Source organism: Centruroides vittatus, unplaced genomic scaffold (assembly GCF_030686945.1).
Source record: "Centruroides vittatus isolate TY-2023 unplaced genomic scaffold, ASM3068694v2 scaffold_2569, whole genome shotgun sequence".
Classification (NCBI taxonomy): domain Eukaryota; kingdom Metazoa; phylum Arthropoda; class Arachnida; order Scorpiones; family Buthidae; genus Centruroides; species Centruroides vittatus.
Window position 1 is genome coordinate 300,825 of NW_027122690.1, and position 14,248 is coordinate 315,072.

The 14,248-nt window shown below is 28.0% G+C and overlaps 2 protein-coding genes across 3 annotated transcripts in view; one reads left to right on the top strand and one right to left on the bottom strand.

The window, feature by feature from the left end:
* Positions 1-228: 228 nt before the first annotated feature.
* Positions 229-1,788, bottom strand: LOC136987649 (noggin-like). The gene is made up of 2 exons (XM_067285397.1): positions 1,395-1,788; positions 229-1,232 (listed from the first exon to the last, which is right to left on the bottom strand). Exon 2 carries the CDS (start codon positions 1,220-1,222, stop codon positions 470-472), a length of 753 nt encoding a protein of 250 aa, XP_067141498.1. The 5' UTR covers positions 1,223-1,232; positions 1,395-1,788; the 3' UTR covers positions 229-469.
* A 6,235-nt stretch (positions 1,789-8,023) lies between these two features.
* Positions 8,024-14,248, top strand: part of LOC136987639 (WW domain-binding protein 2-like) — a 28,432-nt gene continuing 22,207 nt past the window's right edge. For both annotated transcript variants that reach the window (XM_067285388.1, XM_067285387.1), the window contains exon 1: positions 8,024-8,144. In XM_067285388.1, coding sequence (XP_067141489.1) covers positions 8,089-8,144 — 56 coding nt within the window. In that variant the 5' untranslated portion in view covers positions 8,024-8,088. The remainder of the gene's footprint in view (positions 8,145-14,248) is intronic.

Below are 14,248 nucleotides of genomic sequence, written 5' to 3' on the forward strand. Positions count from 1 at the left end.
TATAACCACGTTAATGTATGCAATCAACACAAAATTTAGTATTGTCGATTGTTATAAAATTATATTAATAAAAGTTAATATATTCAAGTAATAGTTGTACGATTTTTAACACGTAGGCCTAATTGTATTTAAAGTTTTTTAAGTTAAATTTTAAAATATCCGAATATTTTTAAAAATTATTTTGTTATTTTCTCGTGATGTACGTTAAGTCAATTAAAAGTGCTATAATAATTTGAACAAAATAGTTTATTAAACAATTTATCAACCATCGGTTTCAACCACACAAAAATTCATCATACATAACAACACAAATTAAATCGCTCTTCACACGAAGAACTAAATTATGAAACATTGTTCAGGTACTTTAAGTAGATAAAAATCCACCATACCGTAATATTATAAAGTGAATATAGGCCTACCATATCCGCTTTATCCCATACTTTTTGATAATCCGACACTATCGAGAGTCTTAACAAGTACACATACATTCGTTTGTAACAGGATAGTTCGCATGTACCCATTGACATCTCATTTTTGGTCTTCTTTTCCCTGAAAACCGAACTGTAGAAGAAAGATCAGAAGCCCAGCGAGCGGTCTTCCTCCCTTTTGCCTTGCGCCTCCTTTCTTTACATTGCCACCGGAGAACAGTTAAACCAATATTGGTTGCTGGAACACAATGCATACCATTGGGCCACGAGCAGAAGGTATATTTTTCAAGACATTCCGCTCTTCTAATCCACGGGGGCCAGAAAAATGGTCCTATGTTATGCCATTTGTGCACTAGAGGACAAGAACCGCGTTTGTAAAGCCATTTCTCGATTACTTCGAATACATCACTGGGAATTCCAGCTTCTACGAGTTCTTGTGTCAGATTAAATTTTTTCATTTCTTTTCTCATGTGTATCATCTGGAATCTATCATCCGGAACTTCCGATTCGACTTCCTCCGCAACATTAGGTTCTTCGATTGACATATATTTCGGATCGAAATTATCGCCTAGTAATTCTTTCAAATATTCCGGATTCATCTGTTTAGGTCGAGGTCGCCTTATGAATCTAGACGTATCGAAATCAGAAGAATGTGGAGGTCTTCGAGATTGACGAACCAAAGTTTGCGCTCCACTGACTAGATCATCCGAATCTTCGTACTCATCATCAAGAAATTCCAGTCGGACGGTTGACAGGGCACTCAGGAAAATAAGAAAATAAGTCGAAGGTGACATTTTCTTCGCACTAATATAAAGAAATTAAGTTTAAAAAATACCAATCAATGCTTCGAATATTTAATCGCAAATTAAAATATTAATCACTCTATTTGAATAGTAAAATTACACGTTTTTTTTACCACCAAATTTAATTAAATGCTATTATTAGAATAAAATTAACTTCACATACCTTGAGCAGAAGTGTAAAAAGATAGACGTAGTTTGGCCCACAACCACAGGAGTACTGATGGGATGTCACAACATCATTCCTTTTTATACACCTCCCGGTCACAGAACAGAATGACCGGCAATTAAACTGTCTATAACAGTCCAGTCATTGTCGGTGGATGTGGTCAACCAGGCGTCCCACGTCCCCCTTTCCACCCCTTCGCAGTCCCCAAGGCTCGCTAGAAGCTATCGTGTAGTTCAAGCAGTCGCCGCATCAGATACACGGCGCGACGATGCTTATCAGTCGCATGTCAACAATCGGACGTATTGTGCTGCCCAAAAGCCCGATTTGCCCATATTGGGTGAGTTTGTTCTTCGGTCGCGTGTACGATGGTCTTTGATGAGACCTGCGTAATCGCTTTTGCAAATTATATCCCACTTATCTTTATTCTGACCCAGTTTTGATAGCCAAAAATAGAAGACAATTGAAAGGTATTATTGTTCATTTGCTTGTAGACAGACGTTTACGGCTCTTACTTAAAGCACCAATATTTTTTTTAATCGTGCAAATTACACTAATATAGAGTTTTCACCATTTGGTTATCAAATTCAACATTTTAGTAAAATAAAAATAATAAATAAAAGAGCCAAATTACCTGGAAAAGATATAAAACTCACTCAAGGAGTCAAAATTTCTTTCATTTATCATGATTAAAGGGGTTTACGTTAAGATAAATAATAAATTTTCGACTTCTTGAGCGAGGTTTGAGACAGCTTTTATACATTTATATCGTTGTAATAAACATTTTTCTTATTTAGAAACAAAAATATCACAACAAAGTCGCATTTAATATAAAATAATTAAATAATAAATGAAATTATAACAGAAAAATGTTAAAAGTTTCCTTATTTCCAGAAGAATTTTCACAAATAAACTAGTAAATAAGAAAGAATTCAGGAAATTTTTCTGGAATTAAGATAATTAAAAACAATTGTTGAAATAATTCTGCTTATTTATAAACAGCCTAATTTAATAAATGAACATTTTTAATATGTAATACAATTTCGTGTATTTATTTAATTATTTTTTATCTTCCAGACAATTTGATAAAGAAATAGGATAAAACTCCATTTAAAAATATAATTTGCAGTTCGTGCTTTGAAAACTAATCAGTATTTAACTTTGGATCTATTAACTTTGCATAATTAATGCATATAAAATTTGCTTATTACGGGATTCGTGTGCAATTATTTTTCATTATAAACAATGTAAAGTCTATCTCTGCGTATTTGTAAACACGCTAATAGTTTCGCGAATTTTAAATAAATATAAATAAAATTTCAAAATTTATTTTTATATGTAAGAAAACCCGTAAGAAGTATAAGAAAAGAATATATTTATATAATTTATTCCTTTGTTTATTATCATATGAATAATTTTTAGGGGGAAAAAAACGCGTTTATTACAATTAGATACTGGAAATAAAAAGCATATGAATGAGGAATATAATTTAAAAAACATTGTTTATTTGGGTAAATATTAATTATACAATTTATTTCGAATAATTTTAACCAGATTTCCGCTTTAGAAATGATTTATAAATTATCAAAGCAACTACTGACAGTGAGTAATAAGCTTAGAGTGATAGCATAATAAACAGAAATAATTTTGATAGCAAATATTTATTTATCTTAAAACTTTCCAAATAATAAAAAAAAAACAATATTATAATACAAAAAATCAATTTATTCTTTAATAAGTGCCAATACAACTAACGACTTTAAAAATTTCGTCGTTCAAACATCCTTAAGTTGAATGATAACTTTGTAAATATATGCAACGTCCCTTTCAACTTACCGAATGCATTATTTATTTTTAGCATTAAAAACAAACTATTGTGCCAGAAACCTTCACATCTATTAATTTTACTTTTGTTTCCTTTACTTCTTTTTCTTTAATAATAATAAAAAAAAAAAAAAAATCTTTAGTGAACTTAAAAATGCAGAAAAGTAGAAACACTTACAACAAAATCATCTCGTATTCTATTATTTTCCTTTTGTACAGATTGTTATCTTTTACAAGGGTTTTTCTGACACACTCGCTCATTGTCACCCCCAAAAAATATAAATAAATAAACAGATAAAAACCTCCTTTAGACTGTAATTTTCATGTCTGAAGGAAGAAAACGGCAATGAAAAGAGTTGTAAAAACAAAAAGATATAGGATGTACCCTGTCTACTTCGGGAGACAAGTCGACGTCAAAGTATTTGCATTCGTAGTCTATATTCGACCGGATGTATCGGATCATCTTTGAAAACTTATCGCCTAACAGGCGCCGAATTTCAAAATTTATATCTTAAAATGTAAGCCTATTGTTTTCTTGAATACACTTCAATAGAACCATTTCAGAATTGTTGAAGCAAAGCAGACTCCTTGGGTGGAGCAAAAATCACCACATTGTCAATTATAATACCTCTCTTAGCGGCGAATGAGCGTGTGGGATTTTAACTTCTTATTTCTAATGAAAACATCGTCCATTCACTGAAAACTCTGTCCTGACGTAATCTGAGATGAGAAAATGCATCTACGAGACATGTTGCACGTAGACCTCCTTTATACGTGATGTTGTTATAACCTACGAGCAGCCGTTCATTTAAAATACATTATAAAAAAAATAATAATAAAAAAAATGCGAAATTTTTCTGATCTCATCTGACCTTTACGGTTGGAAGAGACTAAATAAAGACTTTATTAAAATCACCAACTAATAGTTTTGCATTAATGATGACAGGTGGGCAAGTAATTAAAAACGTTCTTAGATTAATTTATCTAATATTATTCGCAATTATTTTTAATTTAATAAAATGTAAATATATATATATATATATTTAAAAGAGCTTTATTATACATTTATTTTAACGACTTGTACATTTTTAGTTAAAACTTTGTACACGTTCTAAACTTGTAACATGCGACACACCGTGTTCTGTTAAATAGGTTAATGGCGTCCTGTACCTGTTGGTGACAAAAATGAACGGTTGCGAAAACTTTATATTTTGTAGTAATTAGAAAAATTTAACGATTATCTTCTAAATCTTTCTGGAAAGCGTTGTCCTATTGTATCATTTATATACTACCCAATTAAAAAGTAACAGGTATAAATAATAATTTTCTAGGTTGTTATGTGATATGCAAATATGCGAAATGGATGCGTTAATTAAATAATTACTTAATAGCTATTTTTGTAAGATTTAAAAAGATTTTTACGATCTCCTCGAATATTCTCACGTTCCATATGTTGAAATCTATAAAAAGTAGACGGGAAATCGGCAATTTCTAGTTTTTATACAGTTTTTTTAGGCCTATATATAACTGAAACGACTTTTTTTAGAATTCTAGACTCATCTCCCCTCTACCCGTAAGCAATTCATAGACATGTCTTTGTTCAGACTCCCCAAAATATATCCTCACATCCACAAGATTTCTAAAATTAACGGTTGCCTTGTAAATGTATCTACTACCGATAAACATGTGTTCTGTCTGTAATCACAATGCACTCGTTGTTTGGATGCATTGAATGATGGAAAATATTTTATTCCCAGAGTTGAATGGAGGAACGTGTAACTGCATTTAGATAGAGCAAAAAACAGTGTTTTAATAACGGCGAAAGAGGAAAACTATTATAGAATTAATTAATTGATAGCTTTTTTTCAATTCCGATTTAATTCCTTCAATAATATCTACAACAATAAACGATTTTGATCTGATTGCAAAATAACTTTTGACATTCCAAAGCTGCTATTCATGGCTATATTTGTAATAATCGTTCAGTTAGTTATAACTACTCACCACTGTAATTCTCTTTCATTTCTCTTTCCCTATTAGTGTTCAAAGCGCCGATAAGTATTTGAAAATCCGTCTCCAGACTCTAGGACACAATCCACTTACCTAACTTCCGGAACCAATATGGCGCCATTTGTGTTTATAAATTTTATCTGATCAATTATAAGAGATATTGGATCCTTTCTTATAAGTATTATGATAGTTTTTGAAAGCATAAATAAACATTGTTACGATTTATATAGCATTACTTACCGTATTTATTGGAACTCGAGTAGAATCTTGGCTACTTGTACTATGTAATTCGGCATTAAAAAAAATCGAAACGTTATGTCATTTAAGTACTACAGAATCATGTAATTGTTACGTAAATATAATATTTAGGCTATGCTCTAAAATGCAAACTATTTTACGTAGATTTTTCTCATTAACTTTCTCTGTTTGAATTACTTCTTTGTACGGAAAGATCCGGCCGAGATTACTTCTCGAATTTGATATTTATATTTGTCAAAAATTTAATTTATAGTAAATTCTTATCTCTCAAGTTTATAATCCATTGTAGCCCTTGAATATGCTCGAATTTTAAATGTAATTTAAGTTTAACAGGGAATCTCGACCTTGACATTTCAATTATGAAAGTTTTGAATTATGATTCCTAAATAAAAATTTCAAATTCTTAAAGATGTATGCCAGATATCACACGTAATATGGTAGCTACTAAATATCCAACCCTATAGGCTATTAACGTAACTCTCTAAAAAGATTTCATCAGTGTAGAGAGAAGCGTGTGAATAGATAAAACTACGATTGTTTCGAGTGGAAAATTTTTTAGTATTTTCATCAGAAAAGAGCTATTAAGAAGGACAAAATCACTCCATCTATTGTCAGTTTAAACTGTAATCGTTCACTAAAAGAAATTATAAGATAAGATGAAAATCATTTCCTCTTTCGTATGAAGATTGGAAAGAGATCTCTAAAAGTAGCCTAGATCTTAAATCAGATGGAATGTTACAAGGTTAGCTACGGATAATTCTTGAATTTATATGAGTTCATTTCAATGGCTGATAGCCATATCCAGTAGACAATGACATCTATAAATCTACCAATTTAAAAAAAAAGAAAAAAAATTTAGATTATTTATTCTGTAACGGATATTATTTAAATAAAATCTCTAATAATGATAGTTTTATTTTTCAGGCATTCATTTACCTGTTTCGGATAAAATTTCAATATGAATTAAACAATAATAATTGAAATTTCATCTACAGGCCAAGGATAACACGAAAGGATGCATCCGAAATACATTATAAAGTATCATAATTACTATTGTTTTTTATTTTTTTAAATACAAGATTTATAAATATAATATTTCAAAAAATGTGTAAAAATCTTGGGATCATTTTCTGACGGATGGCCACACTTTTCCTTACATATAACAGTGGGGAAAATAAAAAAAAAAAAAATTGAAGTAAAAATGTTGTCGCGTAGTGTTAATTAATGTAAAAAAAATAATTATTAATTATTGTATTTATTTTTAACGTTTTAAAAATGAAAGTTGTGACTGCAGAAAGAGAAATAACCTCTGTCAACGACAAAGTGATTTAAGAAAGAGTGTTTTTTGGCAGACAATCAAAATAAACGATTAAAAAAAAAAGTGGCATCTACTATGCATTCAACACAGTAGTTGCATTTTCTGTCTAACTATTGGTGGTCTTTTTAACGTTCGAAGTGGATTTTCTCATTCTTTTTAAGTACTGCTCAAGGCCGATAAATTGCATCAGATGATATTCTGTATTATATAACTAATTTTATGTTTTACGTTATAAAATATCGTTAAAAACGTATATAATGCATCCATAATATGGGAATTAATCAGTCTTTATTTTTATCTACTCCATCAAGTAGGGCTTATACATTTTACTACCAAAAAATAAAATAAACCACTTGATCAATCATGTGAATACTTTAATCAACTTTTTAAAATATTTATTTAAAAGGTTTTTTTTTTCCTCTGATATTTTTCAAATGTAATCAGTAGTTCTTTTATTATTTTATGTATACAGTTAAAGAGAATCATGTTCTAACCTTACAATCATGGCTTAATCTGGACCATAAAGGTCAAAGTTAAAACTTTAAATTTAAAAAAAGAAAATATATGAATTAATTACTTCTTATTAATGTTTTAAAACGTTTTAAATAGACAAATGTTTATTTTTAGGTATTAATTGGAATACACAGAAAAATAATAACTTTAATTTTGAATTGTTTTTTGTAAAATTATGAGAAATTTTATAGTTAAACTTTAATTTAATTATAAGAGCTTTATTATTTATAATTATAAATTTTTTAAAATATTAATTATAAGACTAAATTTATCTTTATTCATTGAAATTAGTGTCAGATGCTGGTGTAATCTTATTACTCTTATTAATTTTTATTAGTAAAAATTACGCTCTTTTGCTATAATAGCAAAAGAGCATAATTTAAGATAATTATATACAATATAAAATATATTTTTCCATTAATTTTTAATGAAAAAACATTAAAAAATGCTATATTAATTTCAAAATATATATGCCATATTATACTTAAAAATTCCATTAATTCGAATATCTTTCGGGAATGTTTTCAATTTATCAATTTACTCAAATAATTAAATGATAATAATAATAATAAAATCATATTATAGAATATAATCTATAAAAAATATATTATATATATATATATATATATATATATATACAGTATTTATTTAATAACAATCAAAATCAATAGATGGCGCTTTCCTATTATGAAATTGACATGCGAAGTGAAATTGACATGTAAAGAAAACGTGTTTAAGCCATACAATAGTTTGAATAAGTTTTTATAAAATATGGCTCTAAATGTCGCTCATCCTCCCGAAGGAATTTTCATTTATAATGGGGAATAGTAAGTATTAATAATGATATTAATGAATGAATTGGCAAGAAACATATTCTCGATTTTAATTAATCAATGTTCATTCATACAATTATGGAAGATTTGTTTATAAAATAAAAATGACAGTTTATTTACATAATTATCGATAGGAAGAATATAAACAATAATGACTTAACATGTAATTAAAATTATTATATTAAAAATATATATATATAATTTAATTGTATTTTAATAAATGCAATTAAACGAAATTATATATATATATATATATATATATATATATATTTATAATTGACTATTAATTAATTAATATGAATTAAATATTTGAGAAGAACATTCAGTTTAATCAGTATGATTGATATGTTATTTTTTATATAATTATTCCATTTACAATGTTAAAAATAGTTTAAAAAGTAATCTAGAATCAAAAGTAAAATGACAATTTAAAAAATGCAAGCGAATATTTGATTTTGATGTAGATTTCGGTAAATTTTAACACGTCAAATGATAAATTACGTCGCCTGTTTTAATTTAAAAATTGGTCTCGTTATCGCTTTAAATATATTCGATTGATATGAAGTATATTAGCTGCCAGTACACTAAATACTAAAATAATATATGCTAATAATATGCAAGCTAGTAATATATAGTTTATTTTCATCTTTTCACTGGTCAAGTTTAGTTTAAATGATCTTCATCGTAAATATCAGCTTAAGGGCATGAGACGGAAAACAGGAAAATAAAGTTACGTTGCTAAAGCACTGCATATTAAGACCTCGCAACACGTAGGACGTTTATGACTGTTTAAATATATAACCATGCTAATCTGAATAACCTCATATAATAATTAGTTTAGAATAGTGAGAGTGTACTTTCTTTAAATTCATTCAGTATTCTTAGTTGCCAATCATCAGTGTTTCACATGCTCCGTCAGTTGACAGGCTGCTTTTCTTCTTTGTCAGCATTTTTAAAGAATTTGATATTATCACTTAAACATTTCATTTAGTGAGTCTAACATCAATATATACGTGAAAGACATTGTATGTGTTTTATTACAAACAACTGAAGCAAACCAGGATGACATTCTCAGATTCCTTCAATTGGGAAAGAACCAAGATTCATATTTTTATATATGTATGTTGGTATAGGTATGAGAATTTTAGCTCAAATGTTATAATTTTAAATGGCAGATAAGATAAATTCAATCTTCAGTTCTGGCAACTTTAGTACCATCATGGTGGTGGTTAAATCAATTATGACTGACTCATCAGCAAAAGGAAACAAGTTACTTTCATAGTTATATTAAATAATTGAGCAGCATTACAGTTTCTTTACCCAAAAAGAAGAAACATCTGATTCATCACTTAAGAATATACAGGCCATATGGTATGAACTTTCTCAAGAAAAGAACCATTGTCAGTCTTACTTTTTTACAAAGATTACAAATCTTTGTAAAATAGTAAGGCTGATGATGGTTTTACCACACAGCATTAAAAGACCTCCTCTGCATTGCTGTGTGGCAAAAGGAAAAGATATTCAGTTTGGTAAGAAAAAGACAGAGGTAGGAGCCAGAAAGTAGCCAGAAAAATTATTGTCCTTAATAATTGCAGTGAAAATCAATAAACTGACTGATAGTAACTGTTTTGAGTACATTGTACCATAACAAAAGAAATTATTAACAAAGCAAAACATTGCACAAAGGCATAAAACAGGAGGCACTCATCATGCAGTATTCGTGACACATCAAGATGGAACATGTCATAAATCTAGTTGTAGATTTGTCTCATGAAATATTTGATCTTTTTTAAATTGTGATGTTAAAGAGTATTATGCTATTGCCATACTCTTGACAATGTTTATGGCAGTAGCTTTATAAGATATCATATGTAGAGGTAACATTAAATTTTGTTTATTAAAGGTATTTAATATAAGCATTGTGCAATATCAATGTTAATAAATAAGTTTTTGCTTTTTATGCTGTCAGAATTTTTACTCAAACATCAGTGTTTTTTGACCAGTGTCACAGCTATCTTGCTTGTCTAAAGGTTGGCAAGTATGAGTATTGTAATAATGCTTAAACATATTTAAATAATAATGTTTAAATATATTCACTGATGAAAACAATTACTATGATTTTGCTTTTTAAGATGCTTTATTGTATTGGATGCATCCCATTTTTGGGAAAAAATATTCTCTATGATATCAAATGCATTTAGCTTATAGGATAAGGCAAAAAATATGATAATTGAAATTTAAGCTATTATAAATTCAACTACTCAAAACTGGGTATACATTAATAAACACTACTCATATAATCAATATCCAGCAAGAAGGAACAACTTTCTTGCTGGATATTGGTTATATATGCAATGTTTCTTTAATATATAAATAAATTTGAACTTCTTGTATGATGATAATTAAAGATGATAATGTAAATGTCGGTGATGATAACTGTAATTTATATATAAAATAGAAAAGTAAATTTGATTTTGTATTATTAATTTACTATTCTTATTATCTCGAATTATTTGTAGTTTAATGATCTTTATATTCATTTGTCTTGATTTCATATTAAAAATGATGTCACAATCTGTGAATTTTATTATTACTTTCAGTAATTTTCATATTTATATAAATTATAAAATTAATTTTTAATTTATTCTGAAAGGAAACAGCAATTAATTATGAGGAAAAGGAGTCTATCTCTTCTGCATGGAGAACGTTATTCGAGATACCTAACCAGCGGTGACTATATCGCACTAATAGTCGTGCGCATATATTATCGTGCTTTGAATTTATTTTTTAAATTAAATACATTATGTTGCAGCTTTCATCTTGATGTTCTATTTCTGTGTTCTTATAATTGAAGCTGAGAATGTCCATCATATATGGATGAAAACATTTGTTTAAGTAAAGGATATGTGTTTTTGCAGGTTTTTTTAGTGTATTGGTTTAACTCTACAGACTTAAAATTATTTTCGATGAATTCTCCTTAATAGCAAGTTTACATTTTACTTTCTCGGCTGTTATAACAGAGGGAAAGTATGACAATCTGGCAAAAAATGCCCATTCCCAGATTTTTACATTTTTGGACTTAGGACACCTTGAAATATTGAGAAATGCAAAAAAAAATTTGGGGTAATTTCTGTGTGTGTGGATGCTTGTGTGTATTGAGAGGACACAATTCTATTCACCCTGTTTGAAGCTTAATAACTCCTGTGTTGTTTGTCAAAAATTTCTGAAATTTTGCAAGGAGATTTGTTTATTAGGGGGATTGATTCTATTAAAGTTTGGTGATTAAAGGTCAAAGGGGTGGGGAGATAATGGGGGTTGTGTATATCTTTAGTAGGGTCAGACTTGTGATGATTTTACTGATTATTGGCATTTACAATTTTTTTATAAAACTCACCCCTACCCTCAAAATGAAGCTTCTTGCCATTTTATAATAGATAAAAATATAAAAAGTTTTTTAGTAAAATATGATAACAAATGTTGCCAGGGAAGTTGAGCAACTCATTGCTGGATTTTTTTTTTTTTTTTGCTTTGCTTTAAGTTAGATAAGTAATACACTATTTTTCTTTATATATTAATCATAAGATTAAGATCTGTACAGTCTAGTTAAAAAATAAGTTATACAGACACCTTAAGAAAGCACCAACAGAAATTTCTTCAGTTGTTTGCAGCTATTGATATAACCTAGTTGAAACATTTCTCCGCTTTCAAATTATAATCTTGATTAGAAAACAGAATTAGCCATTCATTGATTAGTTCTTCATTTTTTATTTGGAAAATTTTAATATTCATGTTATTGGATCTATGCGATTTAACTTAGAGTAGACACTCAAACTTTAAGAATTTTATTTTTCATTTACATTTACATAATAAATTTCTATAAAAAATCTTGTAGGTAAAACTTACATTTTTGATGATTAATATTCTAAATCAGTTGAATAAAATGGAATTGTATCATGACTTATCTAATGAAGATAAAGTTTCTAAGTAAAAAATCTGTAACATTTTCCTGGAAAGAAAACAAAATACTGTTATTTCTAAATCAAATAATGATTTTTTGTTGGAGACTAACTGAAATGATTATAAATTAGGTAACTCCTAATATTTCAGAGATAAAGATGGAATTGAATGCATTATTAAATACAGTGGACCTTTGTTATGGCGCTGCTCACTATACCGTGCATTCGGTTATAGCGCGGGTTGCAACGCGATAAGCTCAACCACGTTTATACAGGTCCGTGCGGCATTAGTGAGTAGCGCATTTTATTCTTACTGCATATTGAGTAATTGTGTATGTATTGAGTTCCTGCATGCAATTTGAATAGTGTTTAATTATTGTATGCATGATGAGTAAAAGAAAAGCTTACAGTGTGAAAGAAAAGCTTGACATTATTGCTAAAATAAAGAGGTGAAGCGCGTTACACCGCGCCGTTCGGTATAACGCGATTCACCTTATAACGCAGGTGTTGTTTCCCACCCGACATGCACGTTATATCGAGGGTCCACTGTAATTATATTTTGTTTAATGTCATAGATCGAATAAATTTAAATTTAAAATAAATCTTAAATTATTTTAAAATAAATTTTTAATTAAATATTAATGTAATTTTTATAGTATTTGCATTACTTTTTTAGAATAATTATAAGATATCTGCAATATTTAGAATAAAGGAAATTTTATAAATTGTTTATTGAAGTTTTCTAAATCAAAACATTTTTAATGTATAGTAGTACAAATCTCCTATAATTGTAAATAATGTAAGAGAGACTTTTTAATATTCAGAAATTTTGGAATATTGAAAACATTTTAGTTATTACAAATAATATCTATTTAACATCAAAAAACTGAGTTTTTCCTCACAAAGTTAACATTTGTGATGTATACCTTACATTTTCTATTTTAGTGATCTTCAATAACAAGCAATATTTTACATTTCAGAATTTCTGCTTGTCTATAAATAAAACACATGTTATTAAATAATTAAAATTATCAATACAAATTAATATTTTCAATTAGTTACACAACCTTTGTCTAATTTTGAAATAAAACTTTAAGTAGGTTAATTTATATTTTAAATTCTGATGGTAACTACGTAAGTTTCTCGGTAATATAGTATAAGTATTCCTGCCTATCGTGCAGGAGGCAGGGGTTTGGTTCCCCGCTGGAAAGTAGTAAATTTTGTCCTCAGTGCTCAAAGGTCAGAAAGGGTTAAACAAAAAAAGTAGATAATTATGTAATTAATTTTGTCAAAAAAGTAAATTTTCTTTCTTTTTATATAGTTATGATATAGAAAAAATTCTAATAGGAAATTATATGAATATGTACTATAATACACTTCTTGTCTAGCTTGGTATATATTTGTGAGCATATACAAGAGGCCAGCATACTGCTCACAAGTATATATGAATATGAATTCTGTCATTAATGTAATAGCTTATTAGTTTTGAATAATAGTAGCAAATACATAGAGTAAGTAGATATTGATTGATTGAATCTTTAATGCCAAAATTTATAATTTCTTTTTTAAACTTAATTTAAAAAAAATTCCATGTATGACAGTTTTGCATTTTAAATTATAACAATCTTTTTTAATTTTATGAAAGTATAATTTTGTATTGATTTAAATAAGGAAACACTTTGTATAATATAAAAAAAAATATTTAAATAGATTTAATACAAATAGGAATATTTAAAATGTTTAATGATGTAGTTGAATTTTGGAAAAAAACATATAAATCCAGTTTATGCTAAGTAATTATAATCTACTCATGAATATTAATCTGTATTGTGTATAACAATCTATCGAGTATTTAACAAGTTAATTAATATTGTTTTAAATAAAAATTAATTAATTAACTTTGTGTGTGTACTAACTTATAAAATGAAAGATTTAAACTTATAAAAGTTTGGTTTATTCTTTATAATATATAATCATTCTTCTCAAATGTGTACTAATAGTTATACAGGGTGTATCAGAATGACGTTTTAAAAATTTGGGGGACTGTAGAGGATGAAATTTTGAACAGTTTGATATAAGGAATCCATAGCCAGAAATGTGATATAAAGTTTCTACAGCACTTTTTGTACTTTGCGGTCGGTA

Bases quoted from the DNA above. Each gene is read 5' to 3' on its own strand.
- LOC136987649 (XM_067285397.1), bottom strand. From the start codon at position 1,222: ATGTCACCTTCGACTTATTTTCTTATTTTCCTGAGTGCCCTGTCAACC.